We start from the raw sequence: 16101 nt of genomic DNA on the forward strand, positions 1-16101 counted from the left end.
TAAAACAAGAGCATTATTCAGCCTTAAAAAAGAGTGAAATTCTGCATGTGCTACAACATAGATAAATCTTGAAGACATTATGTTAAGTGTAATAAGCTAGACACAAAAGGACAATTACTACTTGATTCTACTTATATGAGATACCTAACCCAGAGTAATCAAATTCATCAAGTCAGAAAGCAGAATGGTGGTTACTAGGGGCTGAGTGGGGAGGAGGGAATAAGGAGTAACTGATGGGCACGGAATTTCAATTTGGCGAGGTGAAAAGGTTCTAGAGATGGATGCTGGTGATGACTGTACAACAGTGTGTATGTACTTATTGCTAATGAACTGCACACTTAAAAATGGTTAAAACTGATTTTATGTGGCACTTATTTTACCACACTTTTACAAAACAAATAATTTTTTAGTATTAAGGAATAAAATAAAAATCACGTATCTACCTGTGACAAAGTCATTCAAGATTCTAAACTTCAAGTTTTACTGCTTTCTGCTAAAATCATGTAAGCTCAAAACAGAAACACTGGCTATTTCTTACTGATTAGAAGCTCTGCTTTGTTGTTGTTCAGCACATTAATTTTTAAAATGTAAGGTATGTATCTCATTTATAATAACCAAAACATAAGAACAAAAGTATAGCCAAAAATTAATACCAGTGAAGAATATCTAATTTTCTGTACAATGAAATGACCTCTAGTACTGACAATTAGCACCACAAAAGCACAATGGTTTATATTACTTCCTATTATGAGCCTTGAAAACAAGTCAAAATTTGGATCAATGATAAACAGCAATATACAGATCAATGTAATTATTACTTAATAAATGTAGTTTTTCATTTAATACATTTTAAAACATGGGGTCCACAGAAAGAGAAATTGCAAATTACACTCAAGAACTTACTTTCATCTTGACGTATTATCTCTTGAAGTTTGCTTTGTAGTCTCTAGGAGGTAAAAGGAACACTTTATACTTCCAATCCACCAACACCTGAATTAACATATTTTAAAGGTAAAATCCAAGAAACAAGGTTTTTAAGAATCATCTCTGTCATTCAGAGAAGAACATCTGTGTATACAGAAAGCATAGCTAGTAGTACTGGAAGTGACCCAAAGTATCAAATATCACTTATTCTGCCCCACTTTTGCTTCTGTTGTACCACCACACAGTCATCATTGCTAGCCTTTAGGCACAGTAATGGGGATTAGGGTTAATCCATGCTTTGGATAAGGGAATAAAATTCACACTCAATTATGAGAAAAAGGGATGGATGCAAATGAAAAGGACATGACAAGTCTATCACCACAGCACAGGGCACAGCCTTGGGCATGACATCTTCGAGATCCGCAGTTGTGGCATCCACTACTCCACTGAATTCTGGATCCTCAGACACTCTTAACTGATATCCCAAAGGCTTCTTAATATGACTGAAGTTGACCTTAATACATCCCTTCTACCCCAAATTTGCTTCTTTCTTTGAGGTCCTTTATAGGCTAATGGTAAGCTAAAAGTCAGAATCATCGTTAACTGCTCCCTCTCATTTACCCCATACCATATTCAAATAATCAATAAGTTCTTAAATCCACCTTCTCATTTCACTTCACCAGAACCGTCACACCCACTCAAGCCCTCCTGATTCACTGCTGCAATAGCCTCGCAAGTGCTCTCGGCTTCCAGTTTTACATCTTCCTTCTCTGCATCCTACAGATTCTCCTACAGTCAACAGAGCAGTCTTTATGAAACAAAGTTTCACATCAGTTTCTTGTTTAAAAACCTTTAGTTCATCCTGGGTGAAAACATAATCAGCCCTAATTCTTTAGCGTGTCCTACAAAATCTTTCCAAGTCTGGATCGAGTCTTTGTTTCCAGCCTGACCTGCCTTTTTAGACACTGATAGCTGAGCCCTAATAAAGCTACTGGCTCAGCTCCTAGCAGTTTGTATTCCTTTGTATTTTGCAAACGATCGTTTTATTCTCTGCAAAGATCTCTCACTTCTCCATTTCCCATCCATTTACTTATCCTTTAAAATTGGGTTCATGGTATCATCAACAAATAAACTGCAAGGAAAAAAGAGATGAAAGAGTGACCTAGAGATTAAAACGGGTTAAGAGCCTATACAGATTCTCTGTGGAATATTGTTATTGGCTTGTTTCACAATTATATGGCTAGAAAAAACTAGAAGCTAATGTGAACTATTTTTTAAAAGATAAATAGGACATCCCTAATCTATTCCTAGCTAGATGACAATGTTTAAAAAATGGATATATAATCACACACATTAGGATGGCCATTACCAAGAAAATAAAAAATAACAAGTGTTGGTGAAGAGAAATTGAAACTTTGGTGCACTGCTGCTGAGAATGTAAAATAGTAATAGTCGCTATAGAAAAACGGTATGGCAGTTCTTTAAAAATTAAAAATAGAATTGCCATTTGATTCAGCAATCCCACTTCTGGTATATATTCAGCAATCCCACTGAAAGCAAGGACTCAAGAAGATATTAGTACACCCATGTTTATAGAAGCATTATTCACAACAGTCAAAATGTGGAAGTAACCCAAGGGTCCACTGTTGAATGAATGGAAAAACAAAATGTAGCATATATATAATGGAATATTATTCAGCTTAAAAGATGAATGAAATTCTGACATGTGCTACAATATGAATAAATCTTGAAGACATTATGCTAACTATAATAAGCTAGACACAAAAGGACAAATTCCTTGATTCCTTTTATGTGAGGTACCTAGTGATCAAATTCCCAGAGTCTAATGTAGAATGGTGGTTGCCAGGGGCTAGCTGGCAGGAAAGAATAACTGGTCTAATGAGTTTGGGAAGTTGAAAAAGAGATGGATGGTAGCGAGGTTACATAGCAATGTGAATATACTTAATGCCACTGAAATGGTAAATTTTATTTTATAACAATTAAAAGAAATTTTTTACAAACTGCTATATAACACCAACTGCTGTTGGAATGTAGAGCAATCGGAACTCTCATACATTACTGGTGGAACATAAAATGCTACAGCCATTGTGGAAAGAGGTCTGCTAATTTCTTATAAAACTAAACCTCTACCTATCTTGTGAGGCACCAATTCCATTCCCTGGTACTGACCCCAGGGAAAGGAAAACTTTTTTGTACAGGAGCAGTCATAGCAACTTTACTCATAATAGCAAAACACTAGAGATAGCTCAGGTGTCAATCAACAGGAGAGTGGATAAACTGTGATATAATCATACAATTAGTTACTACTCAACAATAAAAGGAACTGATATATGTAATAACAGAGATAAACCTTGAAAACATTATGCCAAATGGAGGAAGAATTATACAAGAGTATCTATGGGATGATTCCATTAGTATGAATGAACAAAAAGGCAAAACTAATCCACAGAGAAAAAAATTCAAATTGTTCTCTCTGAGGGGACAGAATTGGGAACTGACTGTGAAGGAACTTTCTGGGCTGAAGGTAATGTTCTCTTATCTTGTTAGGCACTGGAGTTAACCAAGTGCATGCATTGGTTACGATTCATTAAACGGTACATTTAAAACTGGAGGATTTTATTGGATGTAAATTTTACCTTGAAAAAAATACAAAGAAAGATTGACTCAAGTTAAAGACATGCATGATAAAAGTATCTAGGGATAAAATGTACTGCTGTCTGCGACTTACTCTGAAACATAAGAAACTGATGAAAACTTACACAATGTTATATGTCAATTTTATCACAAGAAAAAAAAATAAATTGATAAATGGATAGAGGGCTAGACAGAAATATGACAAAGCAAACACAGTAAAATGTTACCTTTAGCATTATTAAGAAGGCCCCATGAATATCTCCTTTCTTTTCTAATAGATAAGCAGTGACTTCACAAAGTTGATACTTCTGGGTAATCTAGCAAAGAAAAAAAGATAGTTTTTGTTGAAAAATCTTGTTTATGGAGTTAAAATATCCTAGTAAGGATGAAAAAGCTCCATAATAATAAATAATGAATTCATATGCTAAACAGTATATTACTGATACTCTACAGCATAACATGCAAATATTTGTCTTTCTAGTCTTAGAGTGGCCTATTTGGGACTACAAGTGAACCAAAGTCATTCATTCTCTTTTTACTTATTTAAAGAGTTGTTATGCACCTGAATTATGTATATCCACTGAACAAAAAGTAACATATATACATAAATAGTAATAATCTACACCAGAAATTGATAAGTGTAATTATTCATAAAATATTTAGAACAAAATGACAGTGAAAACACTATAAATTAGCTTATGGGATCTTAACAATAATTAATAAACTAAGAGTTTATAATAAGTTAAAAAAGAAGTATCAGTTAAGCTAAGAAAAAGAAAATAAATACAGAAAAGAATGTCATAAAAAGAAACAACACTGAGATTTAAAAAATCCTACGTTAGTCTTTGAAAAGACTAATAAATTAGAATTAAACTTTCTCAGGAGTAAGAAAAAAGAAAGGCACAAACAACATATTAACAGGTGAACAGATCAAAGAGGGAAGATGTAATCATCTTAATGAATGCAGAAAAAGTAATACAATGCAGCACCCATTTCTGACAAAAACAAAAATATAAAACACTGCAACCCAAACTGGTAACTGAACTTTCTTAGTTTAATAAAAATCATCTATTAGAATCCTAAAATAAATACCATATTTAATATAAAATGTTAGACACATCCCCTTTTATTATTCATCTTTTTTTAGTTCTACCAGTTTATTGCTACCAACCCATCTCCCTCCATCCTCATGCACACATGCTCAGTCATGTAACCCCATGGACTGCAGCCCGCCAGGCTCCTCTGTCCATGGACTTTTCCAGGCAAGAATACTGGAGTGGGTTGCCATTTCCTTCTCCAACTTTTTTAATCAGAAATAAGGAGAGAACGCATATTATCACTGCTTCTGTTCAGTAATATCCCAGAGTTCCCAGACATCTGATGAGGGAATAAAAAAAAATACAAGATTGGAAAACAACGCACAAAAATTAACAGCACATACCAGCACTAATCAATCTTTAAAAAGTCATTTCAAAAAATTTCCTTTTAGAAATTTCATTTTCAATGAGCCCAAGTGGCCATGGAGGGAGTGGAGCCACCTCATGCCAGGGCCCTGCATCCAGCCAGAGCGGAGAGCCACTGCAGGGATTAGCGTGCATGCCTGCACCTGGGAGGGAGCAGCAGCTGCCTCGACTTTGACCCTTCCTCCAGCCTTGGCAGTGTCTGCCACTGCCTGCACACAATTAAGTGCAAGCATCAGGAAGGACTGGAACCAGCCCAGGCCCTCAGCCTGCCTCTAACTAGGGTGGAGACTGCCACTGCTGATGCAACTGCACAAAGGTAAAAACGGATCCAGCTTATTAGTGTGGCTTCAGCCACTCTGGTCCGGACCCTGCCTCTACCCAATGTGTGCACACCAGGAAAAAAAGGGAACACATTGGATTTCCCTAGTAGTCCAGTGGTTAAGAATCCATCAGCCAATGTGAAGAACCTAAGCTACTCCATTTTGTTAAAAGAAAAACTCCATTTTGTAAGGTTCTGGGAAAAGAGCCTTTGGAAATCCCCTGACCTCACCCCACCACCCACGAGCCAATCGGACCCCAGACCAAAACCTCCTGACTTAACACTCAGGAACTTGTGGTCTACCTAGACAATAGGGAACAGTCAAGAACCAACACACAAGTCTTCAAAAGAAAGTGACCAATCAGACGTCCCCCTACCTAGAAATCCTTTTTTTCCATGTATACTCCCTATATAAGCAATGTAATCCACAACCCGGAGCTCCTCCCTATAGCCGCTGCGTCGGTAACGGTGGGAGCCCCAGCTCGAGCTTGGTAATAAAAAACTCTCTTGCTTTTGCATCAGATATCGGCTCCCTGGTGGTCATTGGGAGATTTCGTGACTTGGGCATAACAAATGCAAGGGACTCAGATTCAATCCCTGGTCTGGAAAGATCCCACATGCTGCAAATCAACTAAGCCAGTGTGCCACAGCTACTAATCCTGTGCTTTTCAGCCCACAAGCAGAAACTTCCGATCCTGTGTGCTACACCTACTGAAACCTGGGGGCCTAGATCTCGCGCTCTGCAAGAAGAGAAGCCACTGCAATGAGAAGCTCATGCACCACAAGGAAGAACAGCCCCCGTTCACCACAAGAGTAGCTCCTGCTCACTGCAACTTGAGAAAGCTCATGCATAGCAATGAAGACTGAGCACAACCATAAGTAAATAACAATTGCTAATTTAAAAAAAAAAAAAGTGGAACAATCTTAGAAGTGCAGTCCCAAGCAATCAGGTCCCAGCCATACCCTGAACCATGGCGAAAGCACCCTCACATTGGGAAGAAACCCTGCTCCAGACCCTCAGGCCCTGGCATCACCCCTGAAAGGGTAGAGACTCTAGCCCTGCATGCCAGCAATACAGAGCCTGATAGCACAAAACAGGGAAGGACGCAGCCTACGCTCACTTTAAATTTAGCTCTTCCACCGATGCCACTGGGGACAAGCAGACTTCATAGGGATGCTCCCACATATGGACATGCCTTCAAGACTGGGAGCTGTTTCACTAATCTCACAGAGAAAAACAGAGAACGTCAAACAAGATATAAAAAAGAGGAATGTGTTTCAGATGAAAGAGAAAAATTCATTAAGGGGATGGGAAACAAAAAGTGATAAATAATTTACCTGAAAAGAGTTCAAAGCATTACTAATAAAATGCTATCTGAAAGAGGGAAAATAAGATGAACACAGTGATAACTGAAACAAAAAGAAAATAGAAAAGAGGATTATCAAAGCTGAAGAATTCAACAAGAAGAATTTGAAATACACAAGGACTTAACAGCAGAACGAAAAACAAGTTTAAACCGACACCAAAAATATACAAAGAACCATAAGACACTACTACAAACAACTATATACAAGTAAAACGGACAACCTAGAAGAAATGGACAAATTCTTAGAAAGATACAACCTTTTAAGACTGAAAGAGAAAGAAATAGATAATATGAACAGACCAACCACAAGTACCAAAACCAAAATTACGACTTAAAAACTTCCAACAAACTGAAGTCCAGGTACCAACTGCTCCACAGGTGAATTCTATCAAGCATTTCAGTTCAGTCGCTTAGTCATGTCTGACTCTCTGCGACCCCATGGACTGCAGCACACCAGGCTTCCTTCCCTGTCCATCACTAGCTTCTGGACCTTACTCAAACTCATGTCCATCGAGTCGGTGATGCCATCCAACCATCTCATCCTCTGTCGTCCCCTTCTCCTCCTGCCTTCAATCTTTCCCAGCATCAGGGTCTTTTCCAATGAGTCAGCTCTTCGCATCAGGTGGTCAAAGGATTGGAATTTCAGCTTTAGCATCAGTCCTTCCAATGAATATGCAGGACTGTTCCATTTAGGATGAACTGGTTGGATCTCCATGCAGTCCAAAAGACTCTCAAAGTCTTCTGCAACACCACAGTTCAAAAGCATCAATTCTTCAGCGCTCAGCTTTCTTAATAGTCCAACTCTCACATCCATACATGACCACTGGAAAAACCATAGCTTTGACTAGATAGTCCTTTGTTGGCAAAGTAATGTCTCTGTTTTAATATGCTGTCTACGTTGGTCATTGCTTTTCTTCCAAGGAGAAAGAAAATTTTAATTTCATGACAGCAGTTACCATCTGCAGTGATTGTGGAGCCCAAGAAAATGCTCTCTCATTGTTTCCATTGTTTCTCTTCTATTTGCTATGAAGTGATGGGACCAGATGCCATGATCTTCGTTTTCTGAATGTTGAGCTTTAAGCCAACTTTTTCACTCTCCTCTTTCACTTTCATCAAGAGGCTTTTTAGTTCCTCTTCACCTTCTGCCATAAGGGTGGTGTCATCTGCACATCTAAGGTTATTGTTATTTCTCCCAGCAATCTTGATTCCAGCTTGTGCTTTATCTAGTCCAGCGTTACTCATGATGTACTCTGCATATAAGTTAAATAAGCAGGGTGACAATATACAGCCTTGTCGTACTCCTTTTCCTATTTGGAACCAGTCTGTTGTTCCATGTCCAGTTCTAACTGTTGCTTCTCGACCTGCATACAGATTTCTCAGGAGGCAGGTCAGGTGGTCTGCTATTCCCATCTCTTGAAGAATCTTCCACAGTTTGTTGTGATCCACACAGTCAAAGTCTTTGGCATAGGCAATAAATCAGAAGTAGATGTTTTTCTGGAACTCTCTTGCTCTTTTAGAGAAGAGTTAACACCTATCCTTCTGAAACTCTTCCAAAATATTGCAGAGGAAGGAACACTCCCAAGTTCATATTATCAGGCCACTATCACTCTGATACCAAAATCAGACAAAGGCACTACCAAAAAAAATTTACAAGCCAATATCACTAATGAATACAGCCATAAAAACACTCAAGAAAATACTAGCAAACTGAAACCAACAATGCATTAAAAGGATCATACCATGATTAAGTGGGATTTATTCCAGAGATGCAAGGATTCTTTAGCATCCATAAATCAGTCCACATGATACACTACATTAACAAACTGAAGAATAAAAACCGTAAGTTCATCTCAACAGATGCAGAAAAGCTTCTGACAAAATTAAAAACCCATTTATGATTTTTAAAAAAATCTCTCCATAAAATGGGCATAGAGGGAACTTATCTCAACAGGATAAAGGCCATATATGACAAGTCCATGAGCTTCCATGGTGGCCCAGATGGTAAAGAATCTGCCTGCAATGTAGGAGACTGGGGTTTGATCCCTGGGTCAGGAAGATCCCCTGGAGAAGGGAAGCTACCCATTCCAGTATTCTTACCTGAAGAATTCCATGGACAAAGGAGACTGGATGGGCTATAGTCCATGGGGTTGCAAAGAGTCAGACACAACTGAGCAACCGACACTTTTTTCTCTTCATGACAAGCCCACAGCAAACAATACTCTCAATGGTGAAAACTGAAAGCATTTCCTCTAAGATCAGGAACAAGACAGTGATGTCTACTCTGGTCACCATTATTCAACATAGTCTTTGAAGTCTCAGCCATGGCAGTCAGAGAAGAAAAGGAAATAAAAAGAAATTCAAACTGAAAAAGAAGCAAAACTGTCACTGCTTGCAGATGGTATGATACTACACATAGAAAATCCTAAAGATGTCTTTAGCTGCCTTTAGTCTTTTAGGATCAGAAAACTACTAGAGCTAATCAATCAATCTGGTAAAGCTGCAGGATACAAAATAAATGTACAGAAATCTCTTGCATCCTTATACACTAACAATGAAAGATCACACAGAGAAATTAAGGAAACAATCCCATTTACCTTTGCAACAAAAAGAATAAAATACCTAAGAATAAACCTACCTAAAGAGGCAGAAGACCTATACTCAGAAAACTATAAGATACTGATGAAAGAAATCAAAGATGACACAAATGGAGTGATATACCATGTTCTTGGATTAGAAGAAGCAATATTGTGAAAATGACTATACTACTCAAAGCAATCCGTAGATGCAATGCAATCCCTATCAAATTACCAATGACATTTTCCACAGAATTAGAAGCAAAAATTTTACAATTTATATGGAAACACAGAAGACCTCAAATAGCCAAACCAATTTTAAGAAATAAGGAGCTGGAAGAATCAGGTTCCCTAACTCAATGCTATATTACAAAGCTACAGTCATTAAGACAGTATGGCCCTGGCACAAAAACAGAAATACAAAAGAACAGGACAGAAAGCCCAGAGATAAACACACACACATATGGTCACCCAATCTATGACAAAGGAGGCAAGAACACACAATGCAGAATAGACAGTCTCTTTAATAAGCGGTGCTGGGAAAACTGGACAACTACATGTAAAAGAACAAAATTAGAACATTCTCTAACACTGTACACAAAAATAAACTCAAAATGGATTAAAGACCTAAGCTGCTGTGCCACAGCTATTGAGCCTGTGCTCTAGAGCCCAGGAGCCACAACTACTGAAGCCTGTGTGCTCTGGAGTCCATGCTCCTCAACAGGAGAAGCCTCGGCAATCAGAGGCCCATGCTCCACTAGAGAGCAGACTCCACTCACGTAACGAGAGAGAAGCCTGTGCAGCAATGAAGACCTAACACAGTCAAAAAAGCCACATGGACCATTCACCACGTACATGGAAAAAAAATATATATATATAAATTCCTCCTTTACAAAAATAAATTCCAGATGCATTACACGCCTAAATGAAAAAAGTCTCAAACTGCAAAACTCATATAAGAGGATATCTTTAATGCCACTAAAGTAGGAAATAAAGGTCACACACACAAAATTTTGATACTAAAGGAAAAGACTGATAAATTAAACTACAAGTCACTAAAAACACGTTAAAAGACATGTAATAACAGACTGGAAGAGGGCATCTCCAACACATAGAATCAGTAAATAACTAGAGATCTAGAAATTAGAAAGAACTTCTAGAAATCAGTAAGAAAGGGCAAAATCCTAATAGGAAACTGGACAAATGATATGAATACATAATTCAGAGAAAAGAAAATCCAAAGTGTCACTAAGCATATGAAAGATATGCAATGTCATGAGTAAGCAATGATAATAATCATATTGGCAAAAACTAAGAAGTCTAAAATACTAGAAATCAGCAAGGACATAAAAAAGTAGCACATTTCAAACACTAATGATGAGAATGGAAACAACTAAGAAGTCAACTTGGCAATATGAGAATTAAGCTACTCTATTGTCGAAAGAATTCCACTTTCAGGCATACTACTTAGAGAAATCTCAGATGGGTACATAGAAGATATGTACAAAGATGTCCAGAGTAGCATTGTTTATAATGGCAAAAATCTGGCAACACTATGATAGGAAAATACATAAACTGTGGCACGGTCATTCAACACACATTAAAATGAAAGAACTACTCTGACAATGCAAAACTTTTACTGTTTAGTTTGAGGCTCTTTTTTTAAAAACACAATTTCTGATCAACTGTTCATGACAACTGAAGTGTTATTTGTTAAAATATTTATTCATTTGCATGACATGCTAAATCCCTATGGATGTAGCTGATCATTTCTATTGTTAATATTATCTAATTTTACATAAATGGCGTCATAATAAACTATTTTTGCATCACAAAAAGAAAATGAAAGAACTACAGCTACATGCATAAAAACTGATAGACAAAAAATTAACAAAAAGCAATTTGCAATAGGATTATTATGTATGATACCATTAATAAAAAATTTAAAAGCATACAAAACTGCAACTTGTGTTTTATAGGTAAATTCAATTCATACATAGGAAAAATTTTTTAGGAAGGATGGGAAGAAGAAACTTCCCATCTTCAGGATGGTGGTAACCTCAGGGGAGACATGACAGACAAAGGATCATTTTCTCCTATTTCTAAAACAAACAACAAAGATCTGAAGTCAGTATGGCAAAATATTAATATCTAAAGAGTTGGGTTCATGGGCACATATGTATTTGATATTTTGCACACTTCAGCATATTTTGAAATATTTCATAATTTAGAACAATTTAATCATGCTGGATCATCAAAAAAGCAAGAGAGTTCCAGAAAAACATCTATTTCTGCTTGATTGACTATGCCAAAGCCTTTGACTGTGTGGATCACAATAAACTGTGGAAAATTCTGAAAGAGAGGGGAATACCAGACCACCTGACCTGCCTCTTGAGAAACCTGTATGAAGGTCAGGAAGCAACAGTTAGAACTGGACATGGAACAACAGACTGGTTCCAAATAGGAAAAGGAGTACGTCAAGGCTGTATATTGCCACCCTGCTTATTTAACTTATATGCAGAGTACATCATGAGAAATGCTGGGCTGGAAGAAGCACAAGCTGGAATCAAGATTGCTGGGAGAAGTATCAATAACCTCAGATATGCAGATGACACCACCGTTATGGCAGAAGGTGAAGAGGAACTAAAAAGCCTCTTGATGAAAGTGAAAGAGGAGAGTGAAAAAGTTGGCTTAAAGCTCAACATTCAGAAAACGAAGATCATGGCATCTGGTCCCATCACTTCATGGCAAATAGATGGGGAAACAGTGGAAACAGTGTCAGACTTTATTTTGGGGGGATCCAAAATCACTGCAGATGGTGACTGCAGCCATGAAATTAAAAGACGCTTACTCCTTGGAAGGAAAGTTATGACCAACCTAGATAGCATATTGAAAAGCAGAGACATTACTTTGTCAACAAAGGTCCGTCTAGTCAAGGCTATGGTTTTTCCAATGGTTATGTATGGATGTGAGAGTTGGACTATAAAGAAAGCTGAGCGCCAAAGAATTGATGCTTTTGAACTGTGGTGTTGGAGAAGACTCTTGAGAGTCCCTTGGACTGCAAGGAGATCCAACCAGTCCATCCTAAAGGAGACCAGTCCTGGGTGTTCACTGGTAGGACTGTTTCTGAAGCTGAAACTCCAATACTTTGTCTACCTCATGCGAAGAGCTGACTCATTTAAAAAGACCCTGATGTTGGGAAAGATTGAGGGCAGGGGGAGAAGGGGATGACAGAGGATGAGATGGTTGAATGGCATCACTGACTCTGGACATGGGTTTGGGTGGACTCTGGGAGTTGGTGATGGACAGGGAGGCCTGGCGTGCTCTAGTTCGTGCGGTCACAAAGAGTTGAACACGACTGAGCAGCTGAACTGAACTGAATCATGTGGGGAGTTAGGAGTGGATGCAGAAAATATAGGTTACTGTTTCATCAGTATTGACAGCAAAGACATAATGGCAGCTTAAAAACAACTTTAAACAGGGAACATACTAGCCTCTTATGGTAGATTAGAACATGTGCGTATATATACATATGCACATATGTGCATACACACACACATTTCCATTTGGAATTGGAAGAAAACACGGAAGGAGAATCAAGGCAATGACTGTGCTAATTGCCATTTAGCCTCGTAAGTCTCACGACACTATCACAAGATTATCTAAACCATCAGTGTCTGCAAGTAAGAGTTTGGTTTTTCCCTTTTAATATTTTTACTGTATTCCTTTTTCTGTGTTTGTCCTGTTGGCTAAAATGCCTGTGAAACTTGATTAATAACAATTATTGGCATGTGCTGTTTCTGACTTCACCAGAATGAACAGAGAGGCAATTTATCACAGCAAAGAAAAGCATGCACCATGGAGTCAAATGAAGTGGGTTCAATCTTCGATGCTAGCACATACTGGGCATAAACTCAGGCAACTGATTTAACATATGCATCTCCCTGTGCTCATTTGTAAAACAGTGAATGGTAAACACTGACTCTTTCCTTCTCTACAGCACTGGTCTTACCTGAATAGTTTCTTCTAGGCGGTAGGACTCAAGGACTTGCAGCGTCTCAATAACGTGGTTTGGGCTGAACTGACACAAGAGCTCAATGAACTGCTCTATGATACAGGGAGATATCTGCAGCGATTCTTGATTTACGTGAATACCTTCCCTGAAAACAGAAAAGGCAAGAGAGTAGCATTATTTAATCCTATCTGTAATTAAGGCTACAAATAAAAAGCATGCTAAGTTTCCCAGGTGGCTCAGTGGTCAAGAATCCGCCTACCAATGTAGGATACGCAAGTTTGATCCCTGGGTGGGGAAGATTCCGTGGAGAAGGAAATGCAACCCACTCCAGTTTTCTTGCCTGTGAAATACCATGGACAGAGGAGCCTGATGGTCTACAAGTACGTGGGTTTGCAAAGAACTGGACACAACTCAGCGACTGAACAACAACACCACAAAACGTTACCTTAAAACCAAGACTCCCTTTTGGTCAGGTAAAATTGTGAGTTAAAAGTCTTAATGTTACTTAGGTTATTAAGGTGAATTATATATGATAGAGACATTCTAAATCACAATGCTTCTCAATTCACCTTAAATAATTATGGAAATGAGATTCAGTGCGGGCTCCTCTAAATCACACACAAAGTTCTATTATTGCTCAAAAAAAACCCAAAGATGACACAGTTTAGTTTGAATAATTTGATCCATGAATGACTATATACAATAAGCCATCTTCCAGTCTCAACAACTGTCCCTACTCTACTTCCCTTACAGTTCCAATCACATCATGTTGTAATCACTTCTTTAATTATCTATCTTCCATAAAAGACTATAAATTCTGTGAGGGCAGCCACCAGGTATCTTCTCACTAGTGAATTCTGAAAGCCTGCAACAGCATCTTGCACAATGCAGCAACAGCTAATTATTTGGCTGTTGTGAAAACAAGCAAGTGGATGAAGAGTAAGATATATTAAATTTATGGTTCATTTGCCTGGAATGTCAGCCATTCTCAAAGCCTGCTATTTATAATGCCCACACAAAAGCTGCGGAGGTCAAGGATTAGTTTTATCATGGTGGAGACTACTGGAAATATTTAGAAAAATCAACTGCTGCTCATTGGAGATCTAAGAATCATTTTCTCTCTACCCTCAAAATAAGTCAGTTTTTCTGGGAGTTTGTCTTCTCTTCAGAATTCCTCAACCAAGGCTCTGTATATAAAGAACTGGAACAGGGTTAAGAAGATACAAAAATGACTTGGAAAACTAACCTTCTAAAGAAAGGCTAACGGTCTGAATAGACCAATCTCTAGAAATGAAATAGAATCTGTAATTGAAAAAAAAAAAAAAATCCCTACCAAAAAAAAAAGTCCAGGACCAGATGGCTTCATAGGAGAATTCTACTAAATATACAAAGAACTTACACAGATCCTTCTCAAACTCTTCCAAAAGAACCAAAGAGGAAGGAATACTCCCAGAGACGTTTAATGAAGCCACTGTCACCCTAATACCAAAACTAGACAAAGACATACTACCAAGAAAAGAAAATTACACGTCAATATCTTTGATAAATATAGATGCAAAAATTCTCAATAAAATATTAGCAAACTGAATCTAACAACACATAAGAAAGGTCATACACCATGACCAAGCTGGATTCAACGCAGTGTCACAAAGATGGTTCACCATATGCAGACTAATCAATGTGATACATACATTACATCAACAAGAGAAAGGGCAGAAACTATACGATGATCTCAACAGACGCAGAAAAAGCATTTGATAAAATTCAACATCCATTCATGATTCTTAAAAAAACCCTTACAAAGATGGATATAGAGGGAACATAGCTCAACATAAAAGCTGTTTATAACAGCTCAACATAAAACCCACAGCCAATATAATATTCAACAGTGAAATGCTGAAAGCCTTCACACTAAAATCTGGAACCAGACAAAGATGCCTCTCACTAATTCTCTTCAAGATCATATTGGAATCCCTGCCACAGCAGTCAGACAAGAAATAAAAGGGTATTCAAATTGGTAGGGAAGAGGTTAAATTATCATTATACACAGATGATGTGATACTATATATAGAAAACCTTAAAGACTCCACACAAAAACTACTAGAATTGATAAATGAATTCAGCAATGTAGCAGGATACAAGATTAACAAACAGAAATCAGTGACATTTCTTTATACTAACAGTCAAATAGCAGAAAGGGAATATATATATTTAAAAAAACACCTTTTGAAATTGCATCCAAAAAAAATTTAAGAATAAACCTCTCCCAGGAGGTAAAAGACTTTCATGCTAAGAACTACAAAACATTAATAAAGGAAACTAAAGATGATTCAAAGGAAAGGAAAGATATCCCATGCTCTTGGGTTGGAAGAATCCTGTTAAAAAGGAAACACTACCCAAAGCAATCTACTGATTTAATGTGATTGCTATCAAATCACCCATTTTTCACAGAACGAGAACAAATATCCTAAAATTTATATGGAACCATAAAAGACCCAGAATTGTCATAGCAGTCTTGAGGGAAAAGAAGAAAAACAGGAGACATAACCTTTCCAGACTTCAGACAAACCTTTGATTACAAAGCTACAGTTATGATTAAACAGTGTGATACTGGCCCAAAAACAGATATATGGACCAATGAAACAGAACAGAGATCCCAGAAATAAACCCACACACCTATGGTCAATTAATCTTTGACAAAGGAGGCAAGAATATAAAATGGAGAAAAGACAATCTCTTCAGCAGGTGGTGCTGGAAAAGTTGAACAGCTGCATATAGATCAAAG

The 16101-nt window shown here is 37.7% G+C and overlaps 1 protein-coding gene across 3 annotated transcripts in view; it reads right to left on the reverse strand.

Annotated features, from left to right (window-relative positions):
• VPS8 (VPS8, CORVET complex subunit) overlaps positions 1 to 16101 on the reverse strand; it is a 297839-nt gene that overhangs the window by 99000 nt on the left and 182738 nt on the right. For all 3 annotated transcript variants that reach the window (XM_018047043.1, XM_018047049.1, XM_005675177.3), the window contains 3 exons: positions 13314 to 13461; positions 3807 to 3896; positions 904 to 946 (listed from right to left, as the gene is read on the reverse strand). In XM_018047043.1, the coding sequence (XP_017902532.1) occupies positions 904 to 946; positions 3807 to 3896; positions 13314 to 13461 (281 nt within the window). The remainder of the gene's footprint in view (positions 1 to 903; positions 947 to 3806; positions 3897 to 13313; positions 13462 to 16101) is intronic.

Source organism: Capra hircus, chromosome 1 (genome assembly GCF_001704415.2).
Source record: "Capra hircus breed San Clemente chromosome 1, ASM170441v1, whole genome shotgun sequence".
Classification (NCBI taxonomy): Eukaryota; Metazoa; Chordata; class Mammalia; order Artiodactyla; family Bovidae; genus Capra; species Capra hircus.